The sequence below is a fragment of the Oreochromis niloticus genome, linkage group LG8 (assembly GCF_001858045.2).
Source record: "Oreochromis niloticus isolate F11D_XX linkage group LG8, O_niloticus_UMD_NMBU, whole genome shotgun sequence".
NCBI lineage: Eukaryota > Metazoa > Chordata > Actinopteri > Cichliformes > Cichlidae > Oreochromis > Oreochromis niloticus.
Window position 1 is genome coordinate 27555244 of NC_031973.2, and position 19163 is coordinate 27574406.

At 39.2% G+C, this 19163-nt stretch overlaps 1 protein-coding gene across 4 annotated transcripts in view; it reads right to left on the reverse strand.

The window, feature by feature from the left end:
* Positions 1-19163, reverse strand: part of fmn2b (formin 2b) — a 67348-nt gene that overhangs the window by 44350 nt on the left and 3835 nt on the right. For all 4 annotated transcript variants that reach the window (XR_003221267.1, XM_025909537.1, XM_005463642.3 and 1 more), the window contains exons 2-7: positions 16016-16266; positions 13651-13829; positions 12023-12173; positions 5938-5987; positions 2260-3275; positions 1561-1705 (exon numbers count right to left, since the gene is read on the reverse strand). Coding sequence is in view for 3 of the 4 variants with exons in the window: in XM_025909537.1 (XP_025765322.1) it covers positions 1561-1705; positions 2260-3275; positions 5938-5987; positions 12023-12173; positions 13651-13829; positions 16016-16266 (1792 nt within the window). In the remaining variant the exon portion in view is untranslated. The remainder of the gene's footprint in view (positions 1-1560; positions 1706-2259; positions 3276-5937; positions 5988-12022; positions 12174-13650; positions 13830-16015; positions 16267-19163) is intronic.

The following is a 19163-nucleotide window of genomic DNA, read 5'->3' on the forward strand; positions in this document are numbered from 1 at the left end:
TATTCAGGCTGTAAATTGTGTTTTTAAAAAGTAACTAAGTAACTAAGTAATTAATTACTTTTGAAAATAAGTAATCAGTAAAGTAACGGGATTACTTTTGGGGGGAAGTAATCAGTAATTAGTTACTGATTACTTTTTTCAAGTAACTTGACCAACACTGTTTACGTTAACTGGTTAGGTTTGTTTACATTTGTGTTCCAGAGGCTGCACAGATTCATCATTTTTTTACTACCACTCAACACTGACGATGAGAACAATAGAATCTAGAATTTACTTATATTCTGTTCACTCTGTCAGCTGTTTAACGACTGCTGCTGATTTACAAAACATGCCCACATTAATCGGTGATAGTAACAGCTTAACATGGGCAGCTGCCTGCTCAATATAATGTAACATCGCTGTAATATTCTGCACAAAATAAACAAATATACTTTGTTTCCTTAGCTCACAGCTTCTGGACGTTGTGTTTACCCTCAGATTGACTTATCTGAATAAAAATTGACAAATGGAAATGCCTTAAAGGGATTTAAGTGATAAGTCAGAATTTTTGTACTGTGTGCCCTGCCTCCATCTGACAGCAGCACTCTGTTCCTCTTTAAGTAGAATTTATGGTCGGGCAGAGAGAGCATGTTTGCTGTCTGCTCCACTCCAGGGTCTGCCCATCTACCAGCAGTGAGCTCTGTTGTCAAAAAAGTCACACAAAGTCATTGGTTGCAACCATTGTCCATGAGCAAAGGGCAACAAAGTTATAACATCCAAAGAGCTGAAGTGAAAACAAGTGTTTAAAAAAAAAAAGAAAAATGTGCACTCCAGCCAATGCTTTTCATGATTGCTTTTTTTTTTAGGTTTCCCTGTTCCCAGTGAACTCAGCTATTGCTCCCCATTCTATTCTGGCCCACTTGTCAACCAATCAAAATTTGGCTGTTGCATACATCATCCAGCTCCAGCTGTGGTTACTTTTTAGAGATAAAAGACAAAATTTAATTTTAGTACTTTAAAATAGTATTTTTTAATACTGATACGTTAATATCTTGATGCTGAAATCTTAGTTGGGCCAACAGTGTAGTGACAACAAGAGCTGTGGACTATAATGTACACTGGGGGTTAAAGTGAGCCAAATATTGGATCTGGTGCATTTATGTTACATTATATCAAGGATAGCAGACATTAGTTTAAATTCAAGGTAGTAATGATGATCACGATGTTCGACCTTTTATAGTAGCTGGCGGGGTGGAAATCAGCCATATAGCTCTTTGTTTAAAACCTAATGAATTCACTTGACAACACAGGTCATTAAATCCCCTTATAAATATGTGACCTAACAGGATTTCTAAGATGTACAAATTATAGAAGACAGTATATACTACGAAGTGATAAGATAGTTTCAAATTTAGTGAAATACAATGTTTTTGGTTTTTTTAAAGATGTGTTTCAAAAACATTATAATATGGCTTAAGTGAGTTATTGCATGTTTCTGGATTATGTACGTTTAGGTTCATCTGAAGATGAGGGAGCACATTTTTCAGCTCAGAGGATTTAAAATGTAACTAAACACAACACCTGTTTAGCCTTGGATTTGGTTATGGTGTCAGACAGTGGCTGCTTCTTCTCCTTCACGGCTGTTTTGGAGAACAATTCCACAAACTCTTGAAAGTCTACGTTAGGCTCCTCAATTGTTTCCCACACAAGTGAAGAAGACATATCCCTGAGAAACACAAAACAGCACCACTTATTATGTCAATGAAGCACTTTGTTTGATGTGTTTTGAACAGTGAAATATAAAGCAAGAACACTGTTCTGAGCATTTTGATTATTAAATAGTGAGTCATGATCTGGGAATACAGAAGTTGTGCTTGAGCACAGGCTTGGTCATGTAGTAATAGGATTGTCACAATTACTTTGTTGATGGCATATGTGCAGTTGAAAATTAACTCTTTATACTATGTCAATATAGCACATAGCTTTGGTCTTTTCATGAGTTGGCAATAAAAACATCATCATCATATTTTTGAGATAATGGTGTCTAAGAATGTCTTTACCAGAATAAAAAAACAAAACAAAACATAATTATAATGTATCATAATGATTTTTTCATCATTATAACACAGTTAGGACTATAAGTATTTGGACAATTGCACATTTCTTTGTAATTCTGCCTGGGTATACCACCACTGTGGATTGTGGATTGTAAATCAAGCAATCAAGATGTATTATTGTCACAAAACATATGGACCTAAATGTACATGTTACTTTCTTTACTTCTTGGTGTGGAGCTGGATCCTGGTCCAATAGAGAGGCTTCATGGGTCTTGGTGGCTCTACCAAGGCCTTTCTGGGTGGTTTCTCCTGTGTCAGACCCAGAGAATACAAGCCCAGTGGCAGTGGAGGAGGCAGGGAGCCAAGAGCACCTGGAAGAGCTGGGGGAACACAGATGTTTCCTGGTGGAGGTGGAGGAGGAGGAGGCACACAGGCTTGAGGTGGAGGTGGGCCTTTAACACCTGGTAATGGAGGAGGAGGAGGAGGAGGAGGCACACAGGCTTGAGTTGGTGGTGGGCCTTTAACTCCTGGTAATGGAGGAGGAGGAGGTGGAGGGGGTGGAACCATGCCAGCAGTAAGGGGTGGGACTGGGGCAGGAGGAGGAGGAGGAGGTGGGGGTGCAGCAAGACAATAAGGGAGAGGTGGAGGTAAAGGAGGAGGTGGGGGTGGAGCCAGATAACCAGGGAGAGGTGGAGGAACTCCTAAACCTGGTGGAAGAGGGGGTGGAGGAGGTGGAGGAGGTGGGACTATTTCTGGTAATGGTGGAGGAGGAGGTGCTACAGTCTGCCCTAAATAAGGAGGGCAGACTCCACTTTCACTTCCCCCTAGAAGTGGGGGTGGAGGAGGAGGAGGCTGTAGCTGACACAAACACAGGTGCCCATCATGACTGGGGGAAGGCTCCACGAATCTGTCCACTCTGTCTGGCTCACCACAAGGCACTTTGAACTTTGAACTGTCATCCATTGGTGAGGTCTGCACAGACTTTGCCTCCAAGCCTCCAACAGAGGAGGCCTCTGTCTGAAGGTGAGCATCGCACACACCCCTTAGTAGGCCCCCCTCTCCTCCACATTCCCGGTCTGTGGTGGAGGTGGTGACTTTCATACTGTCCCTATCCACCAGAGGGGGCTGTCGCTCCAGCTCAGCAATCTTAGTCCTGAGATCTTCTATGGTTTGTTCCAGTTGTTGGATGACGTTAACATGTTTTTCCTTCAGTTTTATTGAAGGAAAGACACATTCTTCCTGTAGAAAATGCAAAACCATGAGTTATTCCAGAATTTAAAAAATACAAAAAACTAAATCATTAGTAAAACTAAAATTAGTATGGATTTTCTTTCATGTTTATTACATGTAAAGTGAAATATTTAAGGGCTTTTTTGTTGTAATTGTGATTTAATTGTTTTTCATAGGCTTAAAATGGGGGTGACTTTAGCTCAGGAGGTAGAGCAGGTCATTTATTGATCAGAAGTTTAGTGGTTCGATCCCTGGCTGCCAAATATCCTTGGACAAGGTACTAAGCCCAGATGCTCTCCGATGCATCCATCAGAGACTGAATGTGTATGAATGTTAGGTAAAAACATTGAAGAAAGTGAATGTGGCATGTTGTATAAAGTGCTTCGAGTGCTCCCGGAGAGTAGAAAAGCACTATATAAGAATCAGTCCATTTACCCATTTTAAATTTGGCATATAGTGTATGAAAATCCAACATTTCAAATTATTAAAATAATTCCTAAAGGCAATCAAAAAAGTATTTACTGTACGATGCAAATTTTTTGTTTTAAAAGCCACCATCAAAATTAAAACCAAAAAAGGTTTAAATATTTAACTTTAGGTGTAATGCATATAGAATTTATTAACGTTTACCTTTAGAATAACATTTTTGTTATTACTTAAACAACTTATTATATAGAGATAAGAATCAAGAATCAGTTCCCAGTAGTGCAATTCCTTGCAACTTTTATTCTGTTTATCGGTTTCAGTTGCACTTGCACTACAATCACCTGATTTCATTTTGTGTGGCGGAGGAGGAAAATAGTGTTGCAGTGTACAGTGTGGAGGTGGACATTACTTTTATTTTTACTGCACTAAAGAATGAGAGATGGTAAAGTTGAAATTGCATCCAGGACAGAAACAACAGCAAATTGCTGCTAACATAACTTCGGCTCTTGGCAATCAGCTACACAGAGAACATTTTAACACTAAGCTGCCCAGATGGCAAGTTAACGCCAAGCTTTTTTTTTTTTTTTTTTAAATATCTTTGTGAGGGCATCAAAGACAAAGACATTATTCTAATATGCATCTCAGTTTGGATATGTGTATATAAGCCCCAGATATTTGGATAACTTGGGCATATTTTTGCCATTATTTCTGGTATTTGAAAATTTTTTCTCTTTGTGAAGTTAAGTTTGTTATTGTGTGTACTTCACTGCATATATTTTTCCCATTAATATCCCATTATTATCACCTCCATTTCCTCTGACAAGTACATTTTCAAAATGTACTTTGAAGTACTTGATGTACTTGTCAATTAAATTTAGTTCCATAACTTTTTTCCATTCTTCATGTCTTGTGAAAAAACATTCTTAATTATAAAAAAACAGAAGTCTGTGTTGCTGAAGTTGAACTCCTTAGCTGTTCAAATGATTGTCATGAAACTGGTATAATGTAGGGCGACTACCCATTGTTTGAAGAATGCATTAGGGGTAAGGAGGAGAAATCCTGCATAAATCCAATATCTGAAAGAGCAGAAATTGCTTTGTGCTACCCAAAAGTAGCCTCTAAAATTTGGAAATTTGAGTAACCCATGTGGTTTGGCAAGACGTACTGTTTTTAGTTTGACTCTTGGGAGTCTCCCTTCTTATGTATGCTTTTGCACAATCTCAAAAGATGAAAGATAATTTTTAGTTAATTTGTTATAAATATGACAAATTCCCTATCATGTATTGTTGATTCATTTAATTGCCAGTGTTTAGTTGTTAATGTTCAAAAAGTTTGCTTTTTGTGTTTTTAATAGCAAAAAATTGAACTTTTTCACAAATTTGTATGATTAGCACTATTATTATATTTATATGTACTCTGCTGGTTGTCTGAGGAGTTTTCAAAGGTGTTGAAGAGGAAAAGTGTCCTTTTAACCAAATTTCTTTCTCTGGATGGCTTTTAAGCTTTCTGAGAATAGGTCTGTTTACCTTCTACTTTTTGACCAAATGTCAACATTATCTGGAAGAGTCATTTAATCGCTGGCCTATTGCACACTGGCAGAAACCTTGGTGCATTTTCTTAAATTTTCTTACATTTGAAGTGAGAGTTAGTTAGTTTGGCATTGTAATGAATGCAATGTAAAGCCAATGTGATATGTGCTAACATTTGTTACAAATTTAATCACTTATCAATATGATTATCTAACCCCATTTAGTTAATTATGTCTTAGTCAATCACTTATTAACATGATCAAGTAAACCATGATTATCTAAACAGGGTTTAGATAATTTATGTCTCTCATACTGCACCACATTTAAAAAAAATTTACAATCTAAATCTCTTTGCATGTATTTCGTTGTACATATACAATGACAATAAAGGGTTATTCCATTCTATTCTATTCTGTTCTTTTCTAATCTATTCAATTCTATATGCGACAATATATACATTACATTATAACACTGTAAAACATTTACTACTAGTATTAGGTACTTTGTGATGATCTTAATTGCGTACTATTTTTTATATTATGACTTCAATGCCTATAGTAATGCTCTCTAAACTCTCTGCTGTTCTTACTTTACTTATAAACCAAAACTAATTTTGGATCATGTTGGAGTTGGAAAATCAAACAGCGTAGCCTTTGGTTCTTAATTTGAAAGAAAGAAAGAAAGAAAGAAAGAAAGAAAGAAAGAAAGTGACTGACCTCTTTGTTTACATGTTGCTGCCTCAAACCCATGATATCTGCATGGAGCTCTGGACAAACAAACACAAATAGTTCAGCACAATACACAACAGAGGCAACCTAAGAACAAATGTGTCCAAATACCTATGGATCTAATTATATCTGTTTGAGTCAATCAGCTGCATGTTATTTATTTTTGTACAAAAGTGATATAATACCAGTATTTTGTTTGTTTGTTTACTGCTTTTAGTTGTTATTTAAATGTGCATTTTGGAGCATTTTCATTTAATCAGTTTGTCTTTCATTTTCGCTAAGTTAAATTCTAGTATTTTATTGGTCTGTTAATTACCACTAAGTACAAAGCACTATCTGTTTCTGTGACTACAGTTTGCCAACCAAGTTTGTTAGCGTTAAAACCTAAACATTTGGAAATGCAGACAATCAAGAAATGTGTGCAGGACAACCAGAGTACACCAACAACTCTGAATCCTTTTTTAATAATTGGATTTCATGTTCTACAAACATGTTTTGAGTTTTCAAACATTACAAACATTTTTCAGAATGACATTGCCAGAGCTCTTTTCCTGGCGTAACTCTTCAAGTTTCACCATAGCAGGTCATCTGCCTCCATTTCTCCCTATCTCTAGTATTCTGTTTTGTTACACAAAAATCCTTCACATTTTCTTCATATCTTTTTTCACTATAATCATGAATCTTCTCTGTGATCTTCCTCTTTTTCTTCTGCTTGAAAGCTCCATATTTATACATATGCATTTATACATCCTTTATCTAGTATATTCAGTACTCCTCTTCTGCACATGTCCAACCCATCTCAGCCTTGCCTCTCTAACTTTGTCTTCAAAGCACTAAACTTGGTCCCATTTGTCTCCAAACCATATAAGATGGCAGGTTTCAATTCCATCTTCACCTGTTGTTGAAAAGTGTCACAAATCACCAATGAAACTCCACCCACTCTACCAGCCTGTACTTTGTGCAGCTCTCTTGTGCACTGTTTGTTGCTTTGGATGGTTGACTCCAGATATTTATTCTACCTTCACTATTGTCAAAGGAGTTTGCAAAGAAAAGCGTCTGGACTTCTTTGAGTTGCTTGAAGACGTTTCACCTCTCATCCGAGAAGCTTCTTCAGTTCTAAGGTCAAATGGCCGAGAGTCCCAGATTTAAACCCAGTGGGAGTATCCCCCCAAGGAGGGACAAAGGACCCCCTGGTGATCCTCTAATCACATGCGCCAAGGTGTGAAAGCGGGTGTGGGACCTAATCAGCCAGGGTTTCGGGTGAGCTCATTGTGAAACCTGGCCCCACCCTATCATGTGATTTCCTGAGGTCAGATGGCCCAGGATGTGAGTGGGCGTTAAGGCGTCTGGGGAGGGAACTCAAAACTGGATTATAGATGGCAGACAGTTGGTGTCGTAAACCACCGCCTCTGTTCAAAGATGGTCGCTCACAGTGGACATAGATGGCCTCTTTCACTCCTCTTTCAAACCATCTGTCCTCTCTGTCCAATATGTGAACATTGGCATCCTCGAAAGAGTGACCTTTATCCTTAAGATGCAGGTGGACTGCTGAGTCTTGTCCTGTGGAGGTGGCTCTTCTATGTTGTGCCATACGCTTGTGAAGTGGCTGTTTGGTCTCTCCGATGTAGAGGTCTGGGCATTCCTCGCTGCACTGTACAGCATACACCACGTTGTTAAGTCTGTGTTTTGGAGTTTTGTCTTTCGGGTGAACCAGTTTGTGTCTGAGTGTGTTGCTGGGTCTGAAGTACACTGGGATGTCGTGTTTGGAGAAAACTCTCCTGAGTTTCTCTGATACACCGGCTACATAGGGGATGACAATGTTGTTGCGTCTGTCTTTCTTATCCTCCCTCGCTGGTGTCTGATCGTCTTTCCTGTGCCTCTTTGCTGACTTTATGAACGCCCAGTTAGGATAACCACACGTTTTCAGTGCTTCCTTTACATGTGTGTGTTCCTTCTTTTTCCCTTCAGGCTTAGAGGGAACAAGTTCTGCCCGGTGGTGTAGGGTCCTAATTACTCCAAGTTTGTGTTCCAGAGGGTGATGGGAGTCAAAGAGGAGGTACTGGTCCGTGTGTGTGGGCTTCCGGTAAACTTCAATGTTGAGGTTGCCATTCTCTTCAATGTGCACCGCGCAGTCCAGGAAAGGCAAACAGTTATCCTTAGTGTCTTCCCTGGTGAACTTGATGTTTTTATCCACGGCGTTAATGTGCGCAGTGAAGGATTCCACTTCTTGTGTCTTGATTTTGACCCAGGTGTCGTCTACATATCTGTACCAGTGGCTGGGTACTCTCCCTTTAAAAGAGCCAAGAGCCTTTCTTTCCACTTCCTCCATGTAAAGGTTGGCTACAATAGGTGACACAGGGGAGCCCATGGCACAGCCATGTTTTTGTCTGTAGAAGCCTTCGTTGTATTTGAAGTATGTTGTGGTAAGGCAGAGGTCTAACAGTGTGCAAATCTGATCGGGTGTGAAGTTGGTCCTGTCTTCCAAGGAGCTGTCTTCTTGTAGTCGTTTTCTGACAGTCTCCACTGCTTCCGTGGTGGGTATGCAAGTGAAGAGAGAGACTACATCAAAGGACACCATGGTTTCATCTGGATCCAGGGTAAGTTTCTGGACCTTGTCGGTGAAGTCGGTGGAGTTCTTGATGTGGTGTGGGGTGTTCCCCACGAGAGGTGCCAGGATGGTAGCAAGGTGTTTCGCAATGTTATAAGTGGCTGAGTTTATGCTACTGACTATGGGTCTGAGTGGGACCCCTTCCTTGTGGATCTTAGGAAGTCCATAAATGCAGGGTATGGCATCCCCTGGATAAAGGCGGTGATATTTGAGGCGGTCAATGATTTTGTCCTTTTCAAGGTCTTGAAGGCAAGCTATAACTTTCTTTTTGTAGCTGCTTGTGGGGTCTCGTTTTAAAGCTTCGTAGGTGTTGTTGTCACTGAGGAGAGTAGTGATCTTTGTGTGGTAATCTGTTGTGTTTAGGACCACGGTGCACCTTCCCTTATCCGCTGGTAATATAGTGATGTTGTGGTCTTTGCTCAGGGAAGCGACGGCCTTCTTTTCTTGTAGTGTGAGGTTAGACGGAGGGACACCTTGGCGCATGTGATTAGAGGATCACCAGGGGGTCCTTTGTCCCTCCTTGGGGGGATACTCCCACTGGGTTTAAATCTGGGACTCTCGGCCATTTGACCTTAGAACTGAAGAAGCTTCTCGGATGAGAGGTGAAACGTCTTCAAACAACTCAAAGAAGTCCAGACGCTTTTCTTTGCAAACTCCTTTGACTACGATGACCTGGATGACTGAGAACCTTCACAGACATACCTTCACTATTCCTACTCCTCGTATATTCACCGTTCCACCTGTCTCCCTCTCATTCACAAACATGCAGTCTGTCTTGCTTCTAGTAATTCTCATTCCTCATCTCTCCAGAGAATTTTTCCACCTCTCCAGGCTCTCTTACACCTGCTCCCAAATCTCACTACAGATCACAATTAAGCAAGTAAAGTTTATTTATTAAGTGTTTTTCGTAGACAGGCAGTCACAAAATGCTGTACACAAAGGCTTAAATAATCAAAATGTTAACCAAAAGGTTGAGTGTAAATAAAAGTTTGAGATTAAAAAATGTCAATCAACAGAAGGCGTGTTTAAACAGAAAAGTTTTTAACTGCTCTTTAAAAGATTCCACAGAGTCAACCAAACGTAGCTGTGGTGGTAGAGTCTTGGTGCCACAGACTGAAAACCCCTGTTTGTCTTCAATCGTGTTCAGGGAACAAACTCATAGTCTGTGAGCAGAGACAACAAGCAGCTTGGCCATAAATGGGGCTTGGCCATTTAGTGTTCTGTATGTTCAAACAAGGATTTTAAAACACATTCTAAAATCTATTGGGAGCCAATGTAAAGAATATAAAATAGAAATAATGTGAGCACGCTTGCTAGAAGGTGTAAGCAGTCTGGCCACTGCATTTTGTATAGCTTGGAGGCGAGAAAGAGATGATTTGTCTAGATAAACAGGGTATTACCATAATTTAAGCATGATGACACAAATGCATGAACAATTTTTTTCCAGTTCAGCTGAGGAGACCAAATTTTCTTTAAATGAAAGAAACAGGAACGAGACAGAGATTTGACATGTGAGTCAAGGCCCAGAAAAGAATCAAATATTACTCAAAGATTTCGAATGTTTGGCTTAGCAGAAGGACAGAAAAAAGCAAGAACCTGACTGATTTTAGAATGTAGTTCAAGAGGAGCTGTGATCATGGTCTCAGTCTTGTTTGTGTTTAAAACAAGGTAACTGCTAGAAAGCCAATCAGAAACCTGAGTTAACCACTGGACTAGGTTGGAAAACCTATCCAGGTGATGGGGCTTAAAGGACATATGTAGCTGAATGCCATCAGCATAGAAATGATAAGAAATGCTGATTCCAGCTAAAGGAAGCATGTAGAAAGAAAATAATAATGGACCCAAAACTGAACCCTACGGAACCCCACAGGTTAAGGGGGGCAATGATCAATGGTATCGAAGGCTGAGATTCCCTGCATCAGAAGCCATTAATAGATCATTATGGACCCTTAAGAGAGCAGTCTCAGTGGAGTGCTGCTTTTGAAAGTCAGACTGAAAAGGGTCAACAATCTGTAATCTGCCTAGTAAGGACCTGAACTGATTTTCTGATTTCTTCTTTTTCTAGTAATTTGCTTATAAATGGTGATTGTAAATAGGCCGATAATTACTAGTAGAGCTGGGATCTAGATTCTGTTTTTTCAATAGAGGAGTTACCTGTTAATGACAGATAGCAATGAATATACCTAAGGAGCATGATGAGGATTTCATTTTACCTACAGTATTACTGTAATTAAGTCATTGAGTCTGATTGGAGAAAAAGAAGTAAATGACCCAGAACACCAAGGGCCATCTTCATAAGGGGAGGCGCTTGAGGAGATTTTGGATCTCAAGTCCATCACCTTATTTACAAAGTGATTGAGAAAAGTGTCTCGATGCATTCTCAATCATCCACGTAAGTAAATCTCCAAAAGTTGATTCTGTTCATCTGGACGTTTCTCCCACTGAAAACGTTACATCCAGATGAACAGAATCAACTTTTGGAGACTGAGAAAAGTATTACAGTCTTCATCAGAAAGTAACACAGCATGCTGAGATGGACGAGAAACAATACTGTTAATAGTCTCAAATAGTACTTGGATTATTCTTATGATGATTTATAAGATTATTGAAATAAGAGGATCTAGCCTTTTTCACTGACTTTCTTTGAAGTGTTCATGATGGACAATCAGACCAGTGGACCAGTGAATAAACACAGTGGACCAGACAGTCTGCTTTTTGGCAGGAACGTCAAAGACCACAAGTTTGATCATTTAACCAGCATGTGCGGGAACTAACAGAGCAATGCCTAGTTCTGATAGGAGCAACCTGACTGAGAATGACAAGTTAGTGTTCATTAAAAGAGTTAATAAGGAGCTGAACATTGCCAGAAGAATTTTTTAAATTAAAAAGGGAAGAAAACTTAGAAATGATACAGTCATCAATAAAGCGCCTGCACCCCAACAAAACCTTGGGAAAGAGACTCAAATGTCCAACCTCACATACTTTTCTGCCACTCTTAGCTTACATCATATTCTTACATCATAATCATCTTCTGAGTAATAGCTTTTGTAAAGCCAAAAGCCAGAAATGAATGACCATGAAGAAAGTGTAAAATGTTTATATGCATTTTTATATAAGCAAGATGACAAGATTGGTATCTTTCACATGTTTGTGTATTAGCCTACCAAATCATAAAGATTGTAAAACAATCAAAAATATAAAGCTTACTTAGCAAAAAATAAGAGTAAGAGTTTTAAAAAATTGTAATATAATATACAGAATTCAAACCCAGCTGTAACAAAGGGGTTAGTTTGTTTCACTGTTTGGTATAACCTTATGGTAATAATGTGTTTTTGTTTGTTTATATAGAGCCAGGACCCACAGAATAAACCCTGTATGAAAATATTAGAAAGATATCAGTTTTAGGGCATGCACAAACCACCAACAAGAACTACAGATTAGACTAAAGAGCAGTGCTGTTCTTACCTGATTGTGCGGATTGAAGTCCATTCCTGTTATCTCCACCTGGTTTGGCTTGAGGCCAAGGGCCCTTAATCTGACTTGGTTGTTTCCCCTCACAGAGATCCAAAGAGTGTGGTGGCTGGTTGACAGCTGCCCATGTGTAAAGCTGGTCATGCTAAGTAAACATATCTTTTTTAAAACAGTTACAGTTGCACTGATCGTCATTTCACAAATAAATCTCCACATTTGCAACTGACAATCATAAATACTCATTTTTAGAGAGCTGTGCAACTCAAGTCTTGTGTACAAAGTCCAGTCAAACTTTCAGTTACAGCTTAGAAATCACAAAATGTGTTTTCCTTTTCCTGTTCATGAGTTGATCCTGTGTGGAACGTTTAGTACCTTTGTGCATCATGCCTTCTGTTTATTCTTAAAACATGTTTGCTTGGTTATATTAAAGCCAGTATTACTGGTGACCCTAATTGTAAGGACAACACCAAGTCCAGCTTAACTAACTCATCATTTGCTATATAGTATACAGACAGTACAGTTTTCTGAAAAATCACTAATTCTACACACTCTTCAGTACCATTTCATTGAAAGTAACATTTTGTTCATTGAGAGTTTCACCATTTCTATGCCAGAAGTCAGTGCAGCTGGATGAACTTTGTTTCTGTTTTTAATCAGCGAAAATCACTGAGCACAGAAGATTCAAACAAGAGGCTGTTGTTCTTCATTTCTTTGGCATTCCCTTTGGTATACAGTTAAAAAACTTTCAGGTTGAATAAACAACAGTGGCACAGTCTCCATCCTATTCATCAAATATGCAGGTGCATCAGGTTGCCTTTTGTGGGATGTTAATGTTGTTGGCATCAGTTACACAATGGACCTAGAGCCAGCACAACAGAGCCAGCAGTGCACGGGCAGGAATGCATTTCTTACTTGGAAATTCCGACACCACTTCATATTTAAAGAAGCAAGGAATGGGCGGAATCTGACCCTTCAATGTAAACTCTGTTTGCTAGCAACCAAGCTGCTCTCAAAAGAACCCAACCTAAACAAACATCTGGAAGTAAGTTCTTTTTAAAAACTAACATTTGTCTACTGCAACTACCTTGTTTTAGCTGTGGTAGCTACCTGGGTTATGTGTCACTTCAGTGTCTTTGATGTACTATTGCTGTGTGATTTATTAATATTAGTGAAGTTTACTCACCACCGAGCTAACACTGTTAGCTGGCGTTAGCTGAGGTTAGTTCATACACTGCAGACCGTTAAACTTGATGAATAACATTAACAACCTGCTAGCTGCAAATAATCATGTGCAGTTCAGTAATAGTAATAAATCACACAGCAATAGTACATTCATGTGAGAAGCATGACATTATATTAAGTAATCCAAAGTATTCAGAATACGTTACTCTCATTGGGTAACTCAACAGAATACGTTACAAACTACATTTTGGGATATGTATTCTGTAATCTGTAGTGGAATACAAGTTTAAAGTAACCTTCCCAACACTGTCTATCATTTAGAATAATGATAATGCCAACACATGCCCTTTTTCATCTGAAATAGCCTCCCATAAAATATGACAATGAAAAGAATTCACTGCTAACATAAGAAGATAGGGGTGTGTTGTAAAACTACATACATCGAACTTGGGTGATGCAGTGGAGGTGATGTGGGTAGTGCTTCCCCCCAGCTGTTCTCTGAAGCAGTCTGTGAATGGCAGCAGGAGGCCCATTGCTAAGATCCTAGAGCAGAGCCTCTCAGCCTCCTCTGGCTCATCCGCTTGCTGTTGCAAGAACAGCTTCTCCAGAAGAGTTCGACCTGGACATCAGGGAGAAAACAGAATTTGTGTGGGATGTACAATGGCACAAAGATTCGTATCAGGCTACCATAATGTGCACTGGCTACCTACTCCTAATACTTAGATTGGGCTAAAGGCAGAGATGGATCAAAAAAGGATATTTTAACTGAAACTGTTCACTGATCAATTGTGTACAACTCCAGGCAAAAATCGCCATATTTGTCGGATGGTCATTCAGTTTTCTTTTGTTTTGTTTTTTTTACTTTGTGGCAAATAGTTATTTTTGTTATATAGCAGAATATTTAGATTTTTCTGACGCGTACCTCTCACAAACTTTTATTTTCCAGATGAATTCGAAGAAGAAAAATATGTATTCAGTTACTGTTCAGAAAAAAAGTGGAATTATCATTAAAAAAATCAGCTTTTTCACTAATGAAACCTGCATCTCCACCAACCTGGTTCCACTTTTCTCAGCTAGTAGCTGACATCAGCTTTGCTGCGTGGAGCTTTGTCATGGAGTCTTCACTTCACCTTCTTTAAAAAAGATATGTATTTTTTAAAGAAGGGGTTTGACACTGTCATTGACAAAATCCATTATTATCCTGAAAAATGACATCATCATCACCAATCCCATGTTCTGAATTTACTGTTGTGATGACAGCATCATTTCTTTTACTAGTGCAAATTTATGACTCAACAATGGCACTCAACCGTCTACTTTTCCTTTGATTTTTTGAATGTAAATATAATTTTATTCCGTATAATTCTTACAGATCTGTCACAAACACTGACATCTGTGTCTACACATTTGTTTTTCTGTTTTGGTTGGTTTGTGGGGTTGTTTGTGGACTTTCTATTGTCTTTGAGTTTTCTATCCTGGTGCTTTGAGATCTTCCATCTATCCAAACATTTTCCTTTTATAATATCTGTTGTTTGTTTGTTTGTTTCCATCCATCCACTGATTTTCCTCTGTTTACACAATTAAGGGTTGTGGGAAACTGAACGGCTCGCCAGTCTATCGCTAACATGTTTTGTATTGTGAACCAGAATTGCGTTTTTCACATTTTAGTATGAGGTTGCCATATTAAAGCAAAGTACCTACATGTACCACAACTGCTACACCACCTTACTGAGGTTCCAGCTAGACATTACCCACTATGTGCAATGGTCCCGAGTCGTTGCCCAGATGCTGTTGACATTTTGGACTTTTTGATTCTCGGTTTGCTGAGTTTTTACCTTTTTTTTCATATATTGTCCTTAGTCCAGTTAGTCTTGTTTTCACTTTCTGGTTGTGATTAGATTATTTCTTCAGTGTTTCTTGTTCTGTCTTTATTTGTGAGTTCTCCTATACTAAGTTGTGTCTGTGTTTCCCTGTTTGGTCATCACATATCAAACCCTGTTTTATTTGGATAGTTATTTTTACCTTTTGCCTTGCTTTTAGTTTTATTTCACCCTTGTCTCATCTTCTGATCCAGTGTGTCTTGTTTTCTCTAGCTGTTTCCACTGCCTTATAGAGGTGGGAATCACCAGATACCCCATGATATGATAAAATACAATATCACTGCATTATAATCAGTGTATTACAATAACATGTATTGTGGTATATCACTTTTTATGTCTTCAAAGTTAAGCTTTCTTAATATCAGTTCTATCCAATAATATAAAGTTGCATCCCAGCACTGTCACTAAAGCCTGAATAAATGTTGCCAGAATATGAAGTCAGTCTGCTATACCAGCCTTCCTGTTCAATAGGAGCAGATATGTACCATAACACCGTGGTTGTTGTTTTCGGAGTACATCTGATTTGCCAGTCATGAGATTTATTTATCCCAGAACCGCCATTGAAAATTTGGTTATGATTTGCCTGTCAGATTTGATCCAAATGTAGCCCAATGGAGTCTGTTTGCTTCATATTATTGCCATGAAGTTCCCAGTTTCATTAGCAGCACCTCACTAGCAGCAAGCAGAGCCATCTGGCCTTTACTGATGTCAAACAGCTTGACAGAAGTTCATATAGATTTTTTTAAACTCTTTTAATATTCCCAGAGTGATATAGGGACCTGATATAGGACCTTGCATATAGTATTAACCCTTTCGACTAATAAGAAGTTAAATAATTCCTGCTTCCACACACACATGTTCAAACACAGTTTTAAAAATGAAACTGATCTCCAAAAACTAATTTCTAACACTGTTTAATACTCACCTGTAAAGACATCCTGAAAACCACAAGTAGATACTTGTCCACATGAAAATCTTCTCGTTCCACAGATGGGCTGGCTGCCTCCTCCTGTGTGGCCCCCCAAATATTCTCCTGAGCTCAGTGAGCCTCCTCCATCTTCCTCCCTGCCTCTCAATCGCCTGTCTAGTTCCTCTGTCCAGTCAGCTGAGCGACTCAAAGGGCTAGCAAGACTTCTGGAGCGTTTTCTGCGCACCTGCCGACCTTCAGCCATCATCCTGTAACATTTATGTTCCCGGTTAGCTTAGCTTTGCAAGTGAATTTCTTGCAGTGTGTATACAGTTAGTTTTACCTTCCACAGTAAGTTTTCTGATTTCTTCCATTTTAAGCAAACTGACTTAAAATGGAAGAAATCAGAAGAAATCCTCTCCATTAACATAAAGTGCTCAACTAAACATTAAAAAGCACATTTACAGCTTAGTACAAAAACGTATAGCCTCTGTGGACCATTTCCTTCTTGTAGACACACTGAGATCATCCAAAATATCACAGAAAGATTCAATTCAATTCAATTCAATTCAATTCAATTTTATTTATATAGCGCCAAATCACAACAAAAGTCGCCTCAAGGCGCTTTATATTGTACAGTAGATAGCACAATAATAAATACAGAGAAAAGCCCAACAATCATATGACCCCCTATGAGCAAGCACTTTGGCGACAGTGGGAAGGAAAAACTCCCTTTTAACAGGAAGAAACCTCCGGCAGAACCAGGCTCAGGGAGGGGCGGCCATCTGCTGCGACCGGTTGGGGTGAAGAAGGAAAACAGGATAAAGACATGCTGTGGAAGAGAGACAGAGATTAATAACAGATATGATTCGATGCAGAGAGGTCTATTAACACATAGTGAGTGAGAAAGGTGAGTGGAAGGGAAAAACTCAATGCATCATGGGAATCCCCGGCAGCCTACGTCTATTGCAGCATAACTAAGGGAGGATTCAGGGTCACCTGGTCCAGCCCTAACTATATGCTTTAGCGAAAAGGAAAGTTTTAAGCCTAATCTTGAAAGTAGAGATAGTGTCTGTCTCCCGAATCCAAACTGGAAGCTGGTTCCACAGAAGAGGGGCCTGAAAACTGAAGGCTCTGCCTCCCATTCTACTTTTAAATACTCTAGGAACAACAAGTAGGCCTGCAGTGCAAGAGCGAAGTGCTCTAATAGGGTGATATGGTACTACAAGGTCATTAAGATAAGATGGGGCCTGATTATTTAAGACTTTGTATGTGAGGAGCAGGATTTTGAATTCAATTCTGGATTTAACAGGAAGCCAATGAAGGGAAGCCAAAACAGGAGAAATATGCTCTCTCTTTCTAGTCCCTGTCAGTACCCTTGCTGCAGCATTTTGGATCAGCTGAAGGCTTTTCAGTGAGTTTTTAGGACATCCTGATAATAAAGAATTACAGTAGTCCAGCCTGGAAGTAATAAATGCATGAACTAGTTTTTCAGCATCACTCTGAGACAGGATATTTCTAATTTTAGAGATGTTGCGCAAATGGAAGAAAGCAGTCTTACATATTTGTTTAATATGTGCATTGAAGGACATGTCCTGGTCAAAAATGACTCCAAGGTTCCTCACAGTGTTACTGGAGGCCGAGGTAATGCCATCCAGAGTAAGAATCTGCTTAGATACCATATTTCTAAGATTTTCAGGGCCGAGTACAATAACCTCAGTTTTATCTGAATTAAGAAGCAGAAAGTTAGCGGCCATCCAGGTCTTTATGTCTTTAAGACATTCCTGCAGTTTCACTAATTGGTGTGTGTTACCTGGCTTCATGGATAGATAGAGCTGCGTGTCATCTGCATAGCAGTGAAAATTTATGCTATGTCTTCTAATGATGCTGCCTAAGGGAAGCATGTATAATGTAAATAGAATTGGTCCTAGCACTGAACCCTGTGGAACACCATATTTAACCTTAGTGTGTGAAGAGGACTCTCCATTTACTTGAACAAATTGGAGTCTATTAGATAGATATGATACAAACCACTGCAGTGCAGTACCTGTAATACCTACAGCATGTTCTAATCGCTCTAATAGGATATTATGGTCAACAGTATCAAACGCAGCACTGAGGTCTAGCAGGACAAGCACAGAGATGAGTCCACTGTCAGAGGCCATAAGAAGATCATTTGTAACCTTCACTAAAGCTGTTTCTGTGCTGTGATGAGCTCTGAAACCTGACTGAAACTCTTCAAATAAGCCATTCCTCTGCAGATGATCTGTTAGCTGTTTGACAACTACTCTTTCAAGGATTTTTGATATGAAAGGAAGGTTGGAGATTGGCCTATAATTAGCTAAGACAGCTGGGTCTAGAGATGGCTTTTTAAGTAAAGGTTTAACTACAGCCACCTTGAAGGCCTGTGGTACATAGCCGATTATTAGAGAGAGGTTGATCATATTTAAGATCGAAGAATTAATTAATGGCAGGACTTCTTTGAGCAGTTTTGTAGGAATGGGGTCTAAAAGACACGTTGATGGTTTGGAGGAAGTAATAAGTAAGAAAGATGATTTGCATCCAATAATAAGTGAACTGACACATTAAACTACTGTATTACCTCACAATGGTTTGTTGAGAAAAATGTTGTCCTTAGAGATGGACCAAGGTAAGAGTTAATGTGTTATAGCTTTTCTTACATAGCAGATATCAATAGTAATAGTAAGTCATTTTCAAAGAGCTTGTGGCATGGTAACAACACTATAACAAAGTCTGACCAAAAAAGCAGTCCAATGACCAGCCAGGTTGTAAAAAACATTTTACCTAGATCTATTTTTAAAATAAAGAAGGTTCTCCAACTTTGTGAAATAGTGAAAAGATGTGAAAGATTCCTTGTTTGAGACTGGAGCTGAAAAATGCACTAAATTAGTAAAAGTTAAAACATCTATAATATTTCATAAATTTGCTCAATGCAGAAAAAACTGTGCAAGCTTACAAGTATGGTGAGCACAGTGAGCTTAAACAGGAGTGATTAAAAAGCAATTCTGCCATCCATCCATCCATTCGCTTCCGCTTATCCTTTCCAGGGTCGCGGGGGGCGCTGGAGCCTATCCCAGCTGTCATAGGGCGAGAGGCGGGGTACACCCTGGACAGGTCACCAGTCTGTCGCAGGGCCAACACACAG